The 21108-nt window shown below is 49.3% G+C and overlaps 4 long non-coding RNA genes and 2 gene segments (V, D, J or C); 3 read left to right on the forward strand and 3 right to left on the reverse strand.

Annotated features, from left to right (window-relative positions):
- Positions 1 to 452: 452 nt before the first annotated feature.
- On the reverse strand, positions 453 to 3246 carry LOC123607008. Of its 2 annotated transcripts, none has more exons than XR_006716604.1 (2): positions 2592 to 3246; positions 453 to 2022 (listed from the first exon to the last, which is right to left on the reverse strand). It is a non-coding gene; the product is annotated as an uncharacterized LOC123607008 (long non-coding RNA). The 2 variants fall into 2 exon arrangements; XR_006716605.1 differs by lacking the exon at positions 2592 to 3246 and adding an exon at positions 2134 to 2248.
- A 1402-nt stretch (positions 3247 to 4648) lies between these two features.
- On the reverse strand, positions 4649 to 5957 carry LOC123607005. Its single transcript, XR_006716600.1, has 2 exons — positions 5849 to 5957; positions 4649 to 5546 (listed from the first exon to the last, which is right to left on the reverse strand). It is a non-coding gene; the product is annotated as an uncharacterized LOC123607005 (long non-coding RNA).
- Positions 5958 to 6540: 583 nt separating this feature from the next.
- LOC123607000 lies at positions 6541 to 7444 on the forward strand. The segment is given in 2 exon segments: positions 6541 to 6630; positions 6734 to 7444. Coding segments are annotated over 2 exon segments (510 nt in total).
- Positions 7445 to 8095: 651 nt separating this feature from the next.
- On the forward strand, positions 8096 to 9139 carry LOC123606999. The segment is given in 2 exon segments: positions 8096 to 8261; positions 8371 to 9139. Coding segments are annotated over 2 exon segments (513 nt in total).
- A 2321-nt stretch (positions 9140 to 11460) lies between these two features.
- LOC123607010 lies at positions 11461 to 15122 on the forward strand. The gene is made up of 2 exons (XR_006716607.1): positions 11461 to 12233; positions 12366 to 15122. It is a non-coding gene; the product is annotated as an uncharacterized LOC123607010 (long non-coding RNA).
- Positions 15123 to 20134: 5012 nt separating this feature from the next.
- LOC123607011 lies at positions 20135 to 21044 on the reverse strand. The gene is made up of 2 exons (XR_006716608.1): positions 20995 to 21044; positions 20135 to 20422 (listed from the first exon to the last, which is right to left on the reverse strand). It is a non-coding gene; the product is annotated as an uncharacterized LOC123607011 (long non-coding RNA).
- Positions 21045 to 21108: the final 64 nt, after the last annotated feature.

The raw sequence follows: 21108 nt of genomic DNA on the forward strand, positions 1-21108 counted from the left end.
ATCACTTAAAAATAAAATCTTAAAAAGAAAGAAAGAAATTCTCTAGCAGTAGGGTAACAGTGAGTATTGCTTCCTTTATTTTGGGGAAAGCTGATCGGCAGACACCTTGCAAAGAGACCTGTCTGAATGGTCTGCCTCGAGCGAGCTGTCTGGGGTCAGCAGAGCAAAAACAACGTCAGTTAATTATTCGTCATCCCAAACTCCTTGGCATTCCATCCGCAATCAGACACAGGCTGTCTCTGGGTGATCTCGGCCACGCTTCCTCCTTAAGCAGCGCCATCTAACTCAGGCTAGGTTTACTGGGAATTTTCTCAAAACCAAAACATTTCCTCCTGCCACCTTTATTTTTATTACAATGTAGTTAGGGCTGTCTTTTGTCTTTTTTTTTTTTTTTTTTTTTTGGTCTGCTGGGGGTGGGGGCAGAAAACAAAAATAGTGCAATAGACAAAGGATGGAATAGTTTCTAATTTATTAACCTTTACCTCTTGTTAAGAGGCAGAGACAGAGCATGAGCAGGGGAGGGGCAGAGAGAGAGACACAGAAACCAAAGCAGGCTCCAGGCTCTGAGCTGTCAGCCCAGCACCCAACGCGGGGCTTGAACTCACAAACCGTGAGATCATGACCTGAGCCCAGGTTGGCTGTTTAACCAACTGAGCCACCCAAGTGCCCCAGAATAGCTTCTAATTTAAACATACCCCAGGACTCACATCACGGTAGAGGCAATCTCTTGATTACTGCCCAGTAGGCCACATGGGGGCACTGTGGAACCGCTGAATGCCAAAAGTCGCCTGGGCAGAGCAGGGGCATAGAGCCAGCTATCTGGGACCAGGAGGGTTAAGGAAAGCCTTGCTTGGAGCTCTTTTCCACTATAAGGCTTAATGCTATCAACACTAATTTGAGGTTGTGCAGTCCCATCAGGGGGCCAAACCTTCAGCTCGGCAGTCATTAGGGAGTCTCTCTGAGCTTGCAAGGGGAAAAAAGTGCAGTGTGGTGCTGGGAGGGGGCAGACTCCTTGCCCTAGCAGGAACAGGTAGAGGAACACCCGCCTGAAAGGAAAAGCTGAGGAGCTGTGGACACACCTGTGGCTTAACCCCAGCTAGCCTAGACCGTCCCAGCCCTGCCCTTCATGTGAGGGGCTTTGCGGAACAAAGCAGAGTTCCTGGACCGGCGTAGCCAGGGACCTGGCAAGGGAGGCTCATGGGAACCAGGAGGGATAATGACATCGGAGCAGTGACATTACTGCCTAACCTCCAGTCAGAGAAGGGATGCCCAGATCTTCAGCTCTCGGAGACCCAGAACTCTGAGCGGGGAGAAACCTGTCAGGTTCTGCCCTCCCCGCTGCATGCTGTGGGCTGCAGCCTCCACGTGGACCTTTGTCTCCTGGGAGCAAGTGTGTCCTTGTCCAGGTAGGACATCTCTCCTCTAAGCGTGACAGCACCTAAGTGCGTGGCACCATCGGGCTCCCTCTCGTGTTTGTTCCCCAGCCCCTGTGTCCTTCCCTCACAGGCCCAGTGGAGGCTGGAGCCACCCAAACTTCAAGACATCTGATCAAAGCAAGTGGACAGCAAGTGACACTGAGATGTTCCCCTCTCTCTGGGCACCCCAGTGGATCTTGTTACCCACCGGCCCTGGGTCAGGTCCCAGCTCTCCTTTGCATATTAGGATGAGTTACAGTGAGCAAAATGACCCTTGCCAGATTAGCTCTCAGTGCGACATTTGGGTGACCGTCTCTCTGATCTGCACATGAACTTCTCGGAGCCACAGGGCTCGGCACAGCCCTGCAGAGTCACCAGAGTGGCGATGTGGGAGTGGTGACGTCATAGGCAAATACTCCTTTCAGGGAAATGGGAGGTTCAAAGCTTTAGGCTGCTCACCCCCGGGGCCCCCACCCCTGAGCTGGATGATATCTTGGCTTCCCAGTGTTGCCATGGGCTCCAGGCTTCTCTGCTGCGTGGCCCTTTGTCTTCTGGGAGCAGGTGAGTCCTGGGCACCGCGGGGAAGCCTCCGATATGCGTTTGCCACCTGAGTAATACAGGCTTGCTGATGATGGCCGCAGCAGGAGGCGTCCCCCCAGCTCTGCCCTCGGCTGCTTTCTCCCTCCTCCCCCGCAGGCCCAGTGGATTCCGGACTCACCCAAACTCCAAGACACCTGGTCAAGGCAAGAGGACAGCAAGTGACGCTGAGTTGTTTCCCTATCTCTGGACACCTGTCTTTGTACTGGTACCAACAGGCCGTGGGCCAGGGCCCCCAGTTACTCATTCAGTATTACAACAGGGAAGAGAGAGGCAAAGGAAACCTCCCGGAACGATTCTCGGCTCAACAGTTCCCTGACTCTCACTCTGAGCTAAACATGAACTCCTTGGAGCTCACGGATTCGGCCCTCTATCTCTGTGCCAGCAGCCCTAACACAGCCCTGCACGATCCACAGCCTACTGTACAAAAATATCCGCCCCCTCCCAGCTCAGGAAGTGGGCTCTTGTCCTGGTAAAGAGACAGGCCTCTCCCAGACGCTCGTTCTGCTGTTTATGTGTGTGACACGTCTTAATGCTCACAGAAATCATGCAAGGTTAAGTATTATTTTACCCGTTTACCTGAGGAGAAGTGGCTTTCCCGGGTCTCAGAGCAAGAAATCAAACTCAGTTCTGTTCCTCAACACCTGTGGTTCTCCCCTGCCCAGAAATGTCCCCTGATCTGGCTTCCCTTCCCAGGTCCAGATTAGCAGGACAGGAAAGATCATGCATCTATATGTGATCATCACAACCTCCTCCTGGGAAGAGGAACAGACCCAAACAGTTGTGGGTCCCTTGCTTTGTACAAGATACCGTATCACATAAAATGCAAAATGAAAATCAGTATGTTTCTTGTCTTTGACAGTTTTAGCATCTGCAGTATTCAATGCATAATATTCGTCTTAAATATTTGACTATTTCTATTGGATTCACCTGTCACCCGAGTGTAGGAGACTCACAACACTGCAAGTGCTGGGTACGTGAATGCACAACCACGGTTCAATTCTGCAGCAGGAGAGATTCACAGAGGAAAATAACACTATTACTTACTGACAACCTACTACATGCCAAATAAAAGTCCTTTATTTGCAAAATTTCAATTAACGATGAGAAAAAAAAAAAAAAAGCCTAAGAGGCAAATGCAATGACTGCTCTCATTTTAGAGATGAAGGGATTTGCCCTTAAGTTAAAGAACTTGACCATACTGAATATCAGCTGGTGAGGGGCAGATGTGGGACTCAACCCCCACCCCCACCCCATCCCCCACCCCTGTCTGACTGCCTCCTGAGCGCTGTTTACAACTCTCTGCTATCACGCATATTCGTGGGGACATCTGCCCTCAAAGCCAGAATTCTGCTGCCTGTTCTTCTCAGCCTGGGTAGCTCTAATGACATCGTTGACAGAGATCAGTTTACCCAGGAGAAAGGGGCGTGGGAAAGAGTTCCGGCAGGCCGCTGTGTGTGCCTGGCTCTAATTCCAACTCCAATACAAGCCGCTCGTCAAGACCTGAAGCCAGCTTCTTGACATGGTGGGCTGAGAATTTTCACGTAGGAAATGAGACTAATAATATCTATCAGCATCACTCAGGGTACTCCAAAGAAACAAAACAGACTGTGTGTGTGTGTGTGTGTGTGTGTGTGTGTGTGTGTGTAACTTATTTATTACAGAGAATCAGCTCACACAACTGGGGAGGCCAGTAAGTTCAACATCTGCGAGCTGAGCTGGTTGTGCTGGAGACCCAGGAGGAGCTGATGTCCAAGTTCAAAGGCTGTTGAGCATGAAGAGTTGATGTTCCGATTCGCAGGCCAGCAGCTGGACAATTCTCTCTTACCTGGGGTAGAATCAGTCTTTATGTTCTACTCAGGTCATCAGCTGGTTGGATGAGGCCCACCTATGTTATGGAAGGCAATCTGCTTTACTCTACTGTCTAAAATGTTACTCTCACCTAATGTTAAAATCTACCTATGTAAATGTTAACCACATCCCAAAACACCCTCTCAGGAACCCCCAGAATGATATTCCACCAAGTGTCTGTGTACCCTGTGGCCCAGCCAAGTTGACACATAAAATTAGCCATCATACTAACTTCTAGGTTTGTATAAAAGATTTAGGGGTGCCTGGGTGGCTCAGGCATTTAAGCATCCAACTTTGGCTCAGGTCACCATCTGATGGTTTGTGAGTTCGAGCCCTGCATCGAGCTCTGTGCTGACAGCTCAGAGCCTGGAGCCTGCTTCAGATTCTGTGTCTCCCTCTCTTTCTGTCCTTCCTCCAGTCTCTCTCTCTCTCTCTCTCTCTCTCTCAAAAATAAGCATTTAAAAATATTTTTTAACCACTAATAAAATTTAATAAGCCAAAGTACCTAGCACATAATAAGAATCTGGATATATTGATTCCTTGTGCTAATCCCTGACAGCTTTTTCCACCATTTCCTATGTGCAAAGGTAGATATGGACACATTTTACCTAAAACTCCTATAGCTGTCACAGAAATGATAATATTTATGCCTGATGATTCATTTTGAAATTATCTAGAGCATGTAACATACATCCCTTCTCAGCCATTTTAAAATAAACTTTATTGACATAAGAATTATATACAATAAGCATTCCACACTTTAAATGAACAGAGCAATGATTTATTTTTGCAATTTATATGTATGTACCCATGTAATACACACCCTACTAAGATACAGAACATTTCTATCGCCCAGAAAGTCCCCTCATGCTCCTTTCAAACACCTCTCTCCATCTCTGGCAAGTTAGTGATATGATTTCTATTGCTATAGATTAATTTTGCTTAGGCGTCTTTTTAATGGACATTTCAAGTCTCTACCCATTACAATAATTCGCAGATAAATATTCAAGAGAGTGAGGTGCTTCTAGAAAGTTCTATGGATAAGGAGTGCTTGAAATCATGTGAGATACCTGATCCATGTCAGGGACAATTCTATCTGGAGACAGATGGTTTGATAAAAGGATCACCAAAAGCTCTTTCTAGCTGTTTGCAGCTGTTTCTATAAAATGTACTTACTCATTTGAATTCATTTCTTTTTTCATGTGTCCCTTCATTCAAATTATTTTATAATAGAGTGTTGACACAAATTCATCATCTCCAAGGACATTATTTTGAGTTCCTATCAGATGCATACATAGCTGGGTTTCATGTTCACACACTGTGTACTGGGGCTGAGCAGACCACGGGCAACTGTGGCTTTGTTGAGAGGTCATTCCATGTTGGAAGAAGGGTCCCCTTTGTCCGGACCCAGTGCCAAACCCTCAAAACACAAGCATTCAACTGGAGGATCCCCCTTTGCATTCTGGCCTGCCACCATTCTGCACTGTGTGTTCTTCTGTCTCCTGGACCAGCGACGTCCCAGGCACAGACGCGAAACCCGCTCACGGGCTTGCATGGCCCCAATTCAAGGCTTGACATTGTGGTTATAACATCAGGCTCCCCTTGGGTTCCAGCTTTAGTGCCTGTGTCCTTCTCAAGGCCCCAGAGATGCTGATTCACTGAGCCTCCAGACATGTGGTCATGCTAAAGGGAAACCAGCAGACAGGAAGGTGACCACAGACAGGAAACACAAAATTACATACCCAGGACCAGCTACATAATTTGCAGAGCTCGTGGTTCAGATATTATTAAGAATTTGAAGACCACAACAGCAGAGCACTGAAGCCGGGGTGTGGGGTCTTTCTAAGTGGGGGACTGTGGGCAACACGATCGTTTCTGAGCTCCGCTGTCCTTATTACTTAATTAATGCCAGCCGTTCTCCACAAGAAGCTATTCCCCGTGGAATGCATGTCTCAGATGAAAATAACAGAGCATTTTTCACTTACCCTGGAGGTGGTCACTTCCCCACAGTCCCTCACACACGTGAATACCTCTGTGCTAACACATCATCGGCACCACTGAGTAGCCATCGTCCTGCCACGAGGAAAGGTCACTCACAGGTGCGATGTGTTTCTGCTTGCTGCTGTCTCAGCCCAAACGAGGGAGGCGGGTGCTCTGCTACCTTTGGCAGGTGTCCTGACTCGGTAAGAAACAGAGCAAAACGGTTCCCCAAGAGTTGATGAGCCGGCCCTTGAGGTTTGGAAACCCAGTATCAGGAGAACCGTCGCTGGAAGGATGTTAACAGGACGCTGGTCAATTAAGCAAAGCGGAAACGGATACTTGGAGGAGGAGTTGGGACGCACAAGTCATAAAAGGCATCGGGAAGCCCTTAATGATTTTCCCCCAATTCAGCACTACAGAAACACGCAGACACACAGAACCAGTGCATCGATGAAAAATTCTATCACAGGAGGAAAACATTACATAAGGTTACAAACTGTTTCGCAAAAAAGTGAAGGCTTGTGTCAGTTCAGACAAGTCCTTTCTTCCCATCCTAAGCTGTTCACGTGTACGTGGAGCTTTTTATCTGACCCTCTGGGGAAGGGCTGCGGCCCCCTGCGAGGGTTGGCTCGGCCCAGGCAGGAAGAGTGACGTCTCAGAACGACTCCCCCGAGAGCCTCCTTCCCCGTCCCTCAGCACACATTCCCAGAAAAGCCCTCCGTCTGCCCTGCCCCTGCCATGAGCCTCGGCCTCCTGTGCTGTGTGGCCCTGGGTCTCCTGCAGGCAGGTGAGTCCTGAGCAGCGTCCCTTTCCTGAGTGCAAATCTCAAGGTCCCCGCTCTAGGCCTCTCTGTGGTGTCTGTGGCATCAGCTTTGTCTCCTTCTCCACAGGGCCCGTGAATGCTGGCATCACTCAGACCCCCAGATTCCAGATCCTGGGGACAGGACAGAGCATGACGCTGAGATGTGAACAGGACAAGGACCACGACTACATGTCCTGGTATCGACAAGACCCTGGACATGGGCTGCGGCTGATCCATTACTCCGTCAGTGCTGGTACCACCGAGACAGGAGAAATCTCCAACGGATACAACGTCTCTAGGTCAAATACAAAGAACTTCCCTCTCACGCTGGCGTCCGCAACTCCCTCCCAGACATCTGTGTACTTCTGTGCCAGCAGTGACTGCACAGCGCTGCACAGCTGTCTCCTCTCTGCACAAAAAAAGGCAGGGGGAGGGCCTGCGCCCCAGGACTCAGCAGAGCCCTCGGCACACTCCCGGCCCCCCACCCCGACCCGAGCCCCAGAGCCCCGAGGGGCCCAAGCACCCAGAGTGAACCTCGGTGTGGGCTGAGGTCCGTCTGCAAGGCACTGACAGCCTGGCCTGGACCCGACCAGACCTCAGGCGGCCGTGTCTCCACCTCTGGTCTGTGCTCTGAGCCGCCTGGCTGGCTGCGAAGGTGCTTCCCCAGCTCTGACTGTTCTACCCCCTGCCTAAGTCTGATGCTTCCGGGATGGAAATTGTTTGCACTGGGTAAACAACACAATGTGTTATTAACAATGTGTTATGAAATCAGATCTATCTAGACGCCCCCCTCCTTGTCTCCCCCTGGCACCTCAGTGCATTGCTCTCCGATGCCCGGGTAGGGACCCTGCTCCCCCCAGCCTTTCCATAGGGGCAGCCCCAACAAGGCCCTGCTGGGTCTGTCCTCTAGCTGCCTCCGGGCCCAGCTCGCACAGCTCGCTGGCCCTCGGCTCTGGCCACACTGCTAGGCCCTCAATTCTGCCATGTCCCTTCCCATCTCAGGGACATCCAGGGCTATTTCCTCTGCACTGGGCATGAGTCCTTCCTTCTTGCAATGGCTGACGCCCACTCATGCTCCTGTTCAAGGTCACCCTGGGTGGCCTGCCCTTTCTGGGCACACCTGTTTCCAGGGGAATGGTGGACACAGCTGGTGTATCTCTGTTCTAGATTTTCCAGACTTTTCTCTCAATCGGTTTTAAAGTACTGGTATCATAAAGACAAACTTCTCTGACAACCGTACATCGAAGGCTGAGCTGCTTCAGACTCTGTGTCTCCCTCTCTCTCTGCCCCTCCCCTGCCCACACTCTGTCTCTCTCTCTCTCAAAAATAAATATTAAAAAAAACTAAAATATATAAATTTCAAAAACAGAAAGGAGGTTACAAATACTTATTTAGTCATCCAAGTATGTTACAACATAAATCCTGCTCCCTGAGGTTGAGGGGATGGACAGAGAGGGTGATGTCACTAAGTGAACTCCCTTGCGTGGATGAGGGGCCTCCCTCCTCCTCCGCTCGTGCTCAGGAGAACCTGATGGGACGAACATCCTAGCCCTGTCCTGACCCTGCCATGGGCACCAGACTCCTCTGCTGCGTGGCCCTCTGTCTCCTGGGGGCAGGTGAGTCCTCAGAAAACCGAGTGAGCGCATGTGTGTGAGCGTGAGGGATAAATACATGCAATGATTGCAGTCGATTTCCTCCTCGCTGTTCCCAATTTTGTCTCCACAGGTCACACAGGAGCTGGTGTCCTCCAGTCCCCCCGGCACAAGGTCACAAAGAGGGGCCGGGACGTGGACCTCAGGTGTGACCCAATTTCTGGTCATGCTGGCCTCTACTGGTACCGACAGGCCGTGGGGCAAGGCCCGGAGTTTCTCGTTTCCTTCCAAAACGAGGACAAAGTAGACTCCTCAGGGATGCCCAGCAACGATCGGTTCCAAGTGAACAGGTCCGAGGGGTCCTACTCCATTCTGCAGATCCAGCGTGCGGAGCCGGGGGACTCAGCTGTGTACCTCTGTGCCAGCAGCCCTACCACAGTGGGGCACAGCCACCTCCTTCCTCTTCACCAACCTCAGACTTCTCTCTCCCTGCACCTGAACACCGTAAACAGGCTGTCCCTACTCATCGTTCCCCAATCACAAGACGTAGATTTGGATATGAGCTCTCAGCTGTCCTTGGGTAGAAAAAGACACTAAACTCCTGAAGGGAATGTAAATGAGGGTGGATCAAATAATTATGGCCCATAGGGTTGGAAGACTCCCAGGGCTGGCTCCGGGCTCCAAGGCCAGGACTGAACAACGGGGACACAGCGGTCCTTCTGCAAGACCCGAGGCTTTCCGTGTAGTGGGCGGTGCCTCCTTCTCTGCATTTGTGGTCCCATCTGGGAAGTTTGTGTCATTCTTGACATATTCTTACTTCTTTTTTTTTTTTCATTATTAATTATTTATTTTGAGAGAAAGAGAGAGAGAGACCATGGAGGGGCAGAGAACGAGGGAGAGACAGAATGCAAAGCAAGCCCCAGGCTGCCAGCACAGGGTCCAATGTGGGGCTCGAACCCACAAGCTGTGAGATCACGATCCGAGCCGAAATCAACAGTCAGACGCCCAATTGACTGAGCCACCCAGGCACCCCCATATTCTTACTTCTAAGGCCTCTCTGTCCCTGAAACTTTGGAAGCTTGAGCAACACAGGAGCAAGTCTGTCTTCCTGTATGAAGCCAGGTCTTTACTGCTTTCGTGGTGGTGATGGGACAAGAAGGATCATAACGACAAGACGTCCCATCCTCTGCCCAGTTTGGACACGCATTTTCTCTCTCTGTCGTCATTTTCCCACATGTGCGGTCCTAGTATTGAGAGTGCAGCACATTTGAACAGCTTCCCCAGGCTCGCCTCGACACCCTGAGTGAATCCAATTTTTAGAGACGCAGTGTTTTCTTTGATGCACTGGCCTTTTCATTTGAAAAGATTCCCTTGAATTCTTTGATTCAAGAAGACAGGATATTTTCTTGATAATAATGCTCCTATTTGCTCTTTACTTATTTTATTTACTGCATTATATATCGTGATATGTTACTCATTATAAATATAAATAATTATGCAGTTATAACATCTTCCGCTCGCCTGACGGTGAAGCTGTGGTTTGTATCTATGAAGTCAAAAGCCATGGTCAGAGCTCATAGAATCATAGATCATGAGTTTCTGGGTGTCTTAAGAGATAGTCCAGGACCCTGAGTCTGGGATAGACTGTCACAGACTCAGAAATGATGGAGGTGCCCTGAGCCTTTCACAGCTGCTAAGAGGGTTACAATCATCTCAAATCCACTTATCAGAAACTGTGGTGTCTCAGGACACCAGATTTGTTTCCCCAGAGAATGGGTGTTCTTGGAAGAGAGTTTTCCTGGTCTTATTTTTTTTTTCATTTTTATTCATTTTGAAAGAGGGAGAAAGAGAGAGAGAGAGGGAGAAAGGGCATACAAATGGGGAGGGGCAGAGAGAGAGGGAGAGAGAATCCCAAGCAGGCTCCACACCGTCAGAGCAGATCCCGACACGGGGCTCGATCTCACAAAAACGTGAGATCATGACCTGAGCTGAAATGAAGAGTCCAATGCTCAGCCATCTGAGCCACCCGGGCACCTCAATCCTGGTCTTATTTTAATGTGGCATCAGCAAAGCACTGCTCAGTCTGCTTCCCTGTGTCTCCGGAAGTGAGCCAGGCTAGGGCCCAGTTGGGAATCCCTTATCCTTGAAAGGCCATGCCAGAGACTTCCTTCCCAGGCCCTGTTTCCAACTGTGCCACCATTCTCCACGTGACCTTGGCAGTCCCATCTTCCCTCCTTGCTGCCTAAATCAGGACACGCACATTGTACAAGCTCTCCATTGAGTGTCGCCTGTCCCTGGCTCACCTTGATTCCGTCCATCCTTATTTTCCCACTAGACGCTGTATCCTCCGTGACTGCCTATTGTCTTGTAAGATGTTCCATATTTTTCTTATATTTCAATTTTACTTTTTAAAAATTTTTTTTTTCAACGTTTATTTATTTTTGGGACAGAGAGAGACAGAGCATGAATGGGGGAGGGGCAGAGAGAGAGGGAGACACAGAATCGGAAACAGGCTCCAGGCTCCGAGCCATCAGCCCAGAGCCCGACGCGGGGCTCGAACTCACAGATCGCGAGATCGTGACCTGGCTGAAGTCGGACGCTCAACCGACTGCGCCACCCAGGCGCCCCACAATTTTACTTTTTATTTGCACACACGGGACCCCATTGTGAAGGTAGTCTTGTTATATTCCTAGTCCTCAGCTGATCTGTATTTTGGAGGTACGGTTGGTTGATTGCCCCCTTGGTGGTGGAAGAGTGACATTTTTGTTTACTTTTAGTAACAGAGATAAATGAGCCTTCTTATATTTCATCTCCCATACTTTTCTTCCTATTTTAGACTAAATACTATTTTCTTCCATTCCTCCCATTTTGTCCCTCTCCGTCTCAGGAGATAGTTTTAAGGGAGAAGATTTTGGTTGGACTCTCACTGCCAGATGTGTGACAGCAGTTAAGTAGAATGAGGGTGGGAGGTTAAGCATGGCATCTCAAAGGAGTAGAGTCAAGGTTCGGATTGGTGTTGGGATTAGGGTTTAAAAAAGTTGAGCATAAAATTTGCAGGATACTGGGGTTCCTGGCTGGCTCAGTCAGTTGAGGGTCCAACTTCAGCTCAGGTCATGATCTCACAGTTCATGGGTTCAAGCCCCATGTTGGGCTCTGAGCTGACAGCTTGGAGCCTGGAGCCTGCTTCACATTCGTGTCTCCCTCTCTCTGCCCCTCCCTCGCTCGTGCTCTGTCTCTCCCTCTCTCTCTCTCAGGAATAAATAAACATTAAAAAAATGTTTTTATTAAAAAAGTTTGCAAGACGCTACTTCTGGAATATTCTCCCTGCTGACTATGCAGACACTTCCCAGCATCCCTTGGGCCCTTGCAGAAGAAACAATGATGCAACTTCAGTTACTGGCCACAAGATGGCACTGTGATGCCACTGAGATCTGAGGGGCTCGGAAAAGTCTGGGAGAGCAGCCTGGGGAGGGAGAGGGTTAAGAAAAACAGGCGTGGATCCAATACCTGGCAGATGTTGAAGTTTTCCATTATTGCTAGGCTACCTACAGCTATGGAAGAGGTGGGAGGTCCCTCTAAACTTTAATGAGCTCCACAGTTGAAGGATTTGGATGAGGCAGGCTTGATGTCAGGGGCAGGTGCAGACAGAGGAGCAACTGTCTCAGAGGAGTATGGGAAACCAAGGGGGTGGGTGCACCCTAAACTCAGTGCACCGCGGCCACACCCCGTTGCCCCTGCAGGCCTTGCTAAGCAACGTCTACGTGAGGAGTAGCTGACCCCTCCTGAGCCAAGTCAGAAGGGACCCTGGGCCAGGCAGAGTTGGAGAGGTAGGAGGCGGTGACATCCCAGGCAGACCCGTTTGTCCACTGAAGAGCTTCCAAGCTCGCTCTCCCAGTCCTGCGGATGACAGCATTTAGTTGGGACAGCACCCTTCTCACCCGGCCCCTGCCATGAGCCTCAACCTCTTTCGTGTGACTCTTGGTCTCCTGGGAGCAGGTGGGTTCTGGACTCAGCTGGAACCCCGAGCCATGATTTTGCCAAGTCCCAGCTCCAAGCCTTTCCCTTTGCTTTGCAGATTCAGATCACGCCTTCAGCCTTGCCTCGACTCTCTGTCTCCCTCTCCCGCAGGCCCCGTGGATGCTGCAATCACCCAGACGCCAAGATACCATATTATACAAACAGGAACCAGGATGATCCTGGAATGTACTCAGGATGAGAACCATTTTGCAATGCACTGGTATCGACAAGACCCAGGACAGGGGCTGAAGCTGATCCATTATTCAAGTGGTGCGGGCAGCTCTGTCAAAGGGGGTGTCCCAGAAGGGGTACAGGGTCTCCCGAGGGAAGAAGGAGCATTTCTCTCTGACCCGGAGGCTGCCGGCACCAACCAGACCTCTCTGTACTTCTGTGCCAGCAGTGAGTCCACAGCACTGCGTGGCCAGCTGCTCTCTGCACAAAAAGCTCAGCCGCAGGCATGAAGGACACTCCTGCCTGAGGCCTTGCCTCAAGAGGGGAAATAACAGCCCTTACCGAGGCTTTCGAGGCTTTCGCCTGACTTCCCAGCGATGGGATCTCAGGCCGAGGGGCCTTCTTCCAGGGACCCTTGGTGTGAACTGAGGTCCATCACTACAGGAGGGGGGTGTGTAAGTAGAAGCAAATAGCACCTAATGTTATTCCACTCGATCTGGACTGTTCTGGTAATTGAGTCAAGCACAGAAACAGTAGCATCTAACATGAAATGTATATTTCACTTTCTTTTCAATGGAGAGGAACAAAGCAGAAAGCAGCTAAGCAGGTTGAAACTCCCTGGATGGTCTGGGATTCTCCAGATCTAAAACTACTACATAAAATCTCAGGCTTCAAAAACACTGCACACCCTGCAAAAATTCTCTGGAGGAAAAAAAAATTGTTAATAACAATTTATAAAACACATAAGGGGAAATTTCCCGCTCAGGGGAAATGTTAAAGGCTTTAAACGGCAGCGTTACAGCCAAAGAGACTACAAACTAAGTTTCTGTCTGTGGTTGTCGCCTAGTGTTCTGAACTTTCTGGGGCTCGGGACGGTTCGAATTCTTAAGGAAGGAACCGAGTTCTTACCATCTCTTTGGTTTACACTAAAATCCACAAGCTCCTCAGGGTTTTTCTTGTAAAATATTACAAAATGATATTGGGCAATCATTTTATTCTCCCCACAGTCCATTTCCCTCCTTGGGTCCCTGTAGGTAAAAGTCCGAACCCAGGAACGATGTGGCCTGGCTTGGCATCCATTAACTCCCAACAGTGGGCAGTCCATGGTTGGGCTTTACAGGAAGTGCAGACCCCAGGAGGGTGTGGTCCTGCACTGCCCTTGTCCACTCTGAACAAGGTGACTGTACCTGTGATTTTCTGCAGGCTCACCCACGACGTGCTCACAGAGAGGGGAGAAGGCTGCTTGCCTGGCAAAAAAATCAATTCACCGATGGGACAATCTGCTGAAAGCTGAAATGAAATGCTGGGTGGCAAAACTAACAAATGGCCAATTCCCCAAACTATGGGGCTTACAGCACGTTAGGGTTCGTGGAATTTCTAAAGCGTTGGAGGATATTTTTTTAAGTTTTTGACCCTCGAAATCTCAGCCATTGGTCCTCAGCTGTTTCTTAACAAACTTGTGAGTCAAGCTTATTTTGATGCCAAATTTGGAGGCTTATATATTTCATTCTTGGAGAACTTCTAACATTTTCAGTATTTCATGTATGTGAGTGCTCTTGTCTTCTCTTATTTGCATGTGATTTATTTCCAAATCAGACTATGTGGAATGCAAGCATAAAATTGTGTAGGTCTCCCACCTTTTATGAAACTTACTTATGCTTTAGTAACGCTTTATTAAAGTATAATTAAGAGAGAGTAAAATACTGAAATTAACACATGATACAGGTACAGCTTGGTAAATTTGGACGAATGTATACACCAGTGCGACCTTGACCAAAATCAAGATAAAGAACATTTCCGTCACCCAAGAAAAGTTTCCTCACGCTCATTCCCCATCAATTTCTCTTCCAGAGCTAACCACTTTTCTGATGTTTATCACCATAGTTTTGCCTATACTTGAACTTCATGTGAAGTAATTTCAATCTAAAATGGGGCCAGAGGATATAAATGGAAAAAATCTCATGCATGTGAACCCTCAGAAAAACAAAACGTAAGGACTGAGAGACTGATTTCCCACAAATGCCTCATTTATAGAAAACTGTTAATGTTGGAATTTTCTTAATAATAGGGAGTTGGTCAGGACTTGCCTCATATCGCCCTCGGGAGATTTTTGCTTATGGTCTCCAGAGGCATAAACGAGAAATGACCCAGGTCATGTTGGTCTTGCAAAAGAAGCTGAATTGAGCTTTGTTTGCCTGACTGGACTGGTTTTTGTCTGTATTTTCAAAGCTGGTCTCCCTTTGTTTTCAATTCTAACAGACCTAACTCAGCTCTCTCCTCTCCCCATCCCCTGCCCATGGGAACAGCCCATCCTCAACCCTCGGCGGACTCCCCTGGAGCTTGCTTCAGTCTTCCTGTCCTGAGCCGTACTTCCTCTGCTGTTTCCCCAAGCTCATCTTTTTGACAATTTTGCTCTGGCCTCAGTTTTCCTTTTTATTTAGGTTGACAGCTACATAAATAGAACCATATGATGAATGCTCTTTTTTAATCGGCTTTAATCTTTCTCAAAAATTAATATTTTTGACATGTACTCACGTTGTTGTGTTTATCAGCAGTTTCTTCTTTCTTATTACTGTGTGGTATTCCATTGTATAAATGTAGTGAGATTTGTTTTTCCATTCTATTCTGCTTGGATACCAGGCTTGTACCGGTCTTCAGCTGTTATGGGTAAAGTTGTTCTGAACATTCTTGGGCAAATAGTTGTGGATAAACGCGTTTATTTCCCTCAGGTAGAGACAAAAGAGCGAATTACTGATTCGCAGGGTGGATACACATTTGACTTCATTAGAAAGAGTTGAACGGTTTTCCAAAGTGGCCAATTTACACTACCGAGGGATGGGGGTCCCCTGGCTCCACATTCCCACCAACATTTGGTGACCTCCACCTTTTTGTTATTATCCATTCCGTGGGGAATGTAGTGGTATCTCGTTTACGTTTCACCACTGAGTAATGACGTTTGCTTTTGGGCCATTTCTATGTTCCTATTTTCTTTTGTAAGTGCCTGCTTTTATATATGTTCATTTAAAAAACATTGGGTGGTTTTTATACTATGGATTTGTGGGAGATATTTTATGTTCTAGATAGGAGTCTTTTGACCATTGAATATGCCGAGTCTGTCTTCCTGGAGTGGCTTTGCCTTGTGCTTGCCTGATGTTGCCTCTCAATAAGCTCAAGTTTTACATGTTTGTAAAATCTCATTTACAATTTTTTACTTTTGGGACACCTGGGTGGCTTAGTTAGTTAAGCGTCTGACTTCAGCTCAGGTCATGATCTCAAGGTTTGTGAGTTCAAGCCCTGCATCGGGCTTTCTGCTGTCAGCACGGAGCTTGCTTTGGGTCATCTGTCTCCCTCTCTCTCTCTCTCTCTTTCTCAAAAATAAAATACAACATTAAAAAAATTAAAAATAAAACATATTTAAAAAAGAAATTTATGTAATGTTTTTACTTTTCCATCTCGTGCCCTTTGCATCCTGTCTAAAACATGTTTGCCTACCCCAAAGTTGAGTCTTTTCCTCCTTCTTTTTTTTTTTTTTGAGGTTTATTTATTTATTCTGAGAGAGAGAGAACATGAGCGTGGGAGGGGCAGAGAGGGAGGGAGAGAGAATCCAAGCAGGCACCACATCATCAGTGCAAAGCCTGATGTGGGGCTTGATCCCATGAACCGTGAGATCAAGAGTTGGGCCCTTAACCAACTGAACCACCCAGGTGGCCCGAGTCTCTCCTTTCTATTTCCTGCTCTGCTCTGCTGTGGCTGCCCCATTCCTTGTTCTCTGTCATCAGCTGAAAATGCTCCACCTCCAAAATCACAAGGTAATGACCCCACTCTCTGCCCACAGCTTCTTATCCCTCTTGTTCCTTGACGTTATGGGGATCTCCCATCCATTGCTATCCATGCTTCCTTCCTGTTCCCTGGGGTCCTTCCAAAGTTTCATTACCTCACACTAGGGTAAGTTCAATGATGTTACATTCTTTTGGTACAACCTTACAAACCATCTTCACTGTCCCACCAGGATCTTCTTAGATTGCCCTTACATCGCAGAAACCAAGCCAGCGTGGCATGCACTGATCTCCCTTTTTCACAGCGACAGCCGAGTGCCAGCCTAATGAGCCACACACCTGCACGAACCAGTATCGTGATAAATCACTGCTTAATAACCTTACCTGTCTTTGCATCCCTGCTTTGAGATTCCAGTGTTCTTGTTAGCCTTCAAATATCTAACATGTGTCTAATATTTCAAACCTTTCTCACTCACCTTAAAATTTGCGTTTCTTTCCTTCTTGCTGTTTAAATCAAAAGCCAAGGGCACTGTCCCGTGAAGGACAACAACCGTGGGGGGGGGGTCAGAGTGAGGGTCCTGAAGAGGGATCTCCCCAGAGCACCATGCTGTCTACCACTTACGTGAAGAAACTGGCCTGCCTTGAACTTGCCTAGGTGAGAGTAGGTGAGGAATATAGTCATTCTTCCCTGAAGCCTCTGGATTCTTTGTCCCCGAGTCACACTGTTCATTTTCATGTTCACGTTTCTCTACGCTTCTGCTGAGTATCTCAGCAGAGCTAATTGCAGAATGTTTGGGCTTTTGTTGCTTTATTTTTTTAAGCCAAAATACCGTCTCCAGACCTCCTTCTCCCTTGTTATGTCTATTAGTACACAGGTGTGGCGGGGCTAAGGGAAACTAGTAAGGGCAGAAGCATCATCCTAGGACTGGGGTAAGTGGGTGGCTCTTAATCCCTGAGCCAACTGGGCCCAAGGAAATGACACGTGTGGGTCCCTGGACACTCAGGCGCCGTGGCTAAGCCTGTTGGTGCTGTGGCCTCTGGCAGGGAAAAGAACTGACTGTGAGACGTAGCCCCGAGAAGGGAGCTGAGGGAACAGATCTTGCAAAGAGTCGGTGACCCCGTCCCCTTTTCTCCCCTGCCGTTATGTCCCACACACACAACCCAACTGCAAGGTCGAAAAGAAAGGACCCCAGTAAGTATCATCCATAGAGGTCAGCCTCTTAGGACAGGGTGGATCTGAAGGGATAAACATAAACTACCCAGAACATTACACCTGGGATTGCCTCGAGGGTGAGAAACCCCAGGGTGGCTGAGCCTGTGCTATAAGCCGGTAAAGTCACAGAATGGTTTCTGGGGAATCTTCACTCCTAGTAATTTATAGGCAACCCAGGCCCCTCTGGATCCAATCAGATGGACTGAATCGTGGTGACTCTGCAGCACCAGCTACTCAGGACGAGGGGCTAGGAATGCTGTCGGGGAAAGGCACACGCAAAGACAAAGCTTGGTTCGAACCTAACATCTGACAGGGGATTTGAGGACACACAGGGAGGGTGGGGACAGAGTTTACTCACAGCCCGTCACCCCAGCCGGTGCGATGGTGGGCGAGCTCCAGCCGGAGAAGAGGTGGGGTAGGGAGGGCGGGTCGATGGGGGGGGAGGGGTGGTCAGCAGGTGCATCAGAGGAGGCCAGCCTCAGAGAAACATCAGCGCAGCCCCGTGGGCCCGCCTTCCTGCCCGTAGGCTGAGAGGGGAGTCTGGTGTGCCGGGCCCCGCTGTCCGTGGGGTGATGCCAACAGGGCAGTGCCATCACAGAATCGTCTTCCAGCCAGGAAAAGGGAACCCGAGAGCTCAGCTCTTACCCATCAGGACCAGAACCCTGAGCACAAGAGCCACGGCACTGCCATGGGCTCCAGGCTCCTCTGCTGGGTGATGCTTTGTGTGCTGGGAGCAGGTGAGTCCCGTGAACAAGGACAAGCATCGGTCTTCCGAGCTGGCTGACTCCTGAATCCTCCGCTTTACCTTCTGGGTAAGCCATCAGGCTCTCTCCCATGCTCATTTTATGTCTGCATTTCCCACAGGGCCAGTGGAGGCTGGAGTCACCCAAACTCCAAGATACCTGATCAAAGCAAGAGGACAGCAAGGGACGCTGGGATGTTCCCCTATCTCTGGGCACTCCAGCGTATCTTGGTATCAACAGACCCTGAATCAGGGTCCCCAGCTCATCTTTGAGTTTTTGGAGTATACACAAAGAACAAAAGGAAACTTCCCGGATCGGTTCTCAGGGCAACAGTTCCACGACTACGCCTCTGAGCTGCATGTGAGCTCCTTGGAGCCGACGGACTCGGCCGTGTATCTCTGTGCCAGCAGCTTGGCACAGCCCTGCAGAGTCACCAGCCTTCTGTGCATAAACCCCCCTGCTTGCTCCAACAGCGACAGAGCACGCAGGCTTCCACCCAGGGTTCACTCCTTCCAGGGAGCTTTTCAGTCGTTTCGAAGACCTTTCCTGCATCCCCCTGAGCTCAGAGCACGAGCCACACAGAACCCAGGCTCACAGGCACGCACGCGCACTGAGCGTTTCCACATCTGTCCCCGCAGCACCAGGCGCTTGTCAAGTCCTGGGTGACTCCAGCATAGGAGGGGCAACCGAGCCCTCAGCGTGGGCTAGATCCTTTGTATATATTCTACGTTTTAACACTTTGTGACGATCATCCAAATCAAATACTCCTCTATCTTTTTTGTAGATGAAAAGAGGTGAGGAGGCTAAGTGGTTTCCCACGTGTCTCCTGGTCTAGAAGAGGCAGAACTGGGAAGTCAGCTTGTCTGTGTTTCTCAAGCCCCAGCTTCCCCCACGTACCCTTCTCCCACCCATAGCCTCTGAGCCTCCCCATCAGTAGTTAGAGGCCCAGGCACCCCCAGGGCCCCTTGCGGCCCCGCTGGGCCACGGTGGAAAGTCCATGCACCATCGTGGCCTGTTCCGTGGCAGCTCTGGGGGACGTATAATTCCACACGGATTCCTCGTCATCTGTACACATTCCTCATGTCTTTTCCTAATCTGTAGTTTACGTTTTCATTTTTACGGGGTGCTTTGCTGCACGCGAGTTTGATGTAATGCAGTTGAAATGACAGTTTTCTTGGTGTCTCCACGAAACAAAGTCTTCCTTAAGTGAAAGCCTAGAAGTATTTTCCTTAATTTATTCCAGGAAAGTGACAATTTTACGTTTCACAAGAAAGAATAAGTGTACCTGGAATATATTTTCATGTGAGGAATGGAGTGGAGATCCAGGAATAAGACAAAGGGACATATATTCATTCGGGGCAGAGGAAATAGCCTGTAACAAAAGATTCCGAGGGACGAAAGGAGCATGGCACGTGCAAGGAGAAACCTGAAGAGAGAAACCTGAAGCGTGAGAAACACGCTTGAGCGTGGCTGAGACAGAGAGAGCCAGGGGGGAGGTGGGGGGCAAACAGTATAGGACCTTATAATGCTATAACCTCACAGAAGAAAGGCAGTCAGGAGCAGAGACCATATGAGTGAAGGTCTATGTCTGGATGTGGAGGGTGGTTGAGGGTAGACGAAGGTGGGAGGTGAATGAGGGAGTCACTGGCTGGCTCCACTGAGAGCCAGCTCTTATTTCCCCAACACCCAGGCTGGAGAAATGTCCCCTTCATCTCCCATTCTGCCGCGGCTCTGCATGGCCACCAGGCTCCTGTGCTGTGTGGCCCTTTGTCCCCTGGGGCCGGTGAGCCCTCTAGAGCCCTGTCCTGGGGCACACTAAGCCCTATTCTAAGCCTTTACTTTGAGTCTACCTTATCAGGGTCGCTCTTGGGCACTGTCTCCTGCTTCGGCTTCTCTCAACCTCGGGTGCCACAGATACGGGAACTACCCAGACCCCCAAAGTAACAAGAATGGGACAGAAAGGGACATTGAGATGCATATGGTTGTCGTCCGCACTATATGTATAGGTATCAATAGGACCCCGAACAGAGCTAAGCTGATATAGTATCGCACCCACAAAGGAGAAATCCCCGACAGGCCTGTGACTTTCTGTCACAGCCACAGGTGTTGTCCTCGTGTCTGACAGTCCATCCTTGACCTCTGTGTCCTCTTGTTCCAGCCGTCACCCCACAGCCACCTCCCTGCACAGACAGGCCAGCAGAAGACACAGGTGGGCCTGTCCCCATCAGGGAAGATGTCGTCCCAGGGAAGCCTCTCCTGGACTCCCTAAATGGCAGCATGATCAGAAACAGGATGTCAAACTCTGGTATTCAAAGGTGACGGAGAAGAGAGAAAAATGGCTCCTCTCTTCTGTTGGGGGGGGGATGGTGATTCCCAAGGCACACATACCCATGGGAAAGGTTAGGGGCCAAAGTAACCAGCCTAAAACCCTGAACCATGGCATGGATGTCCACGTCCCCGTATCCCTGGGCAACACCAGAGTCACCGAGCTGAGGGTCCCTCAACCCTGCGCCCCGGCGTCCCCCAGCTAGCACCCTGACAGTGTTGTGGACGGGGTGCAGGACCCTTGCCCGGCTCCCCTTCCTTTGCCAGATGAGTAAGGCTGTTTGTGAACTCAGAGGCTCTATTTATAGGGAGAGGCCCTGTATTAGTCCTTGAAGAATTGTAAGAGTCTTTCTGGATGGAAATAATGAACCGCTTGCCTAGGATGGCCCAAGGAGAGACTGAAACCCCAGTTTGCCTGAATGATTCACATCAAAGCTTTAAAGACTAATACAGTTTCATCTCCTAAGGCAGGGGAAGACCAAAAATAGACTATTTATTTCAAAGAGTCAAACCTGACAAAGACCGAGTCAGAACATCTTCCCTGGGGACAGCCTCTCTTCCCACTCATTTGCAAAGACTTTATTTGAGGAAGCTGTGACCTGTTGACAGACCCTGGGACAACATCA

This window comes from Leopardus geoffroyi, chromosome A2, assembly GCF_018350155.1.
Source record: "Leopardus geoffroyi isolate Oge1 chromosome A2, O.geoffroyi_Oge1_pat1.0, whole genome shotgun sequence".
In the NCBI taxonomy this organism is placed as follows: Eukaryota; Metazoa; Chordata; class Mammalia; order Carnivora; family Felidae; genus Leopardus; species Leopardus geoffroyi.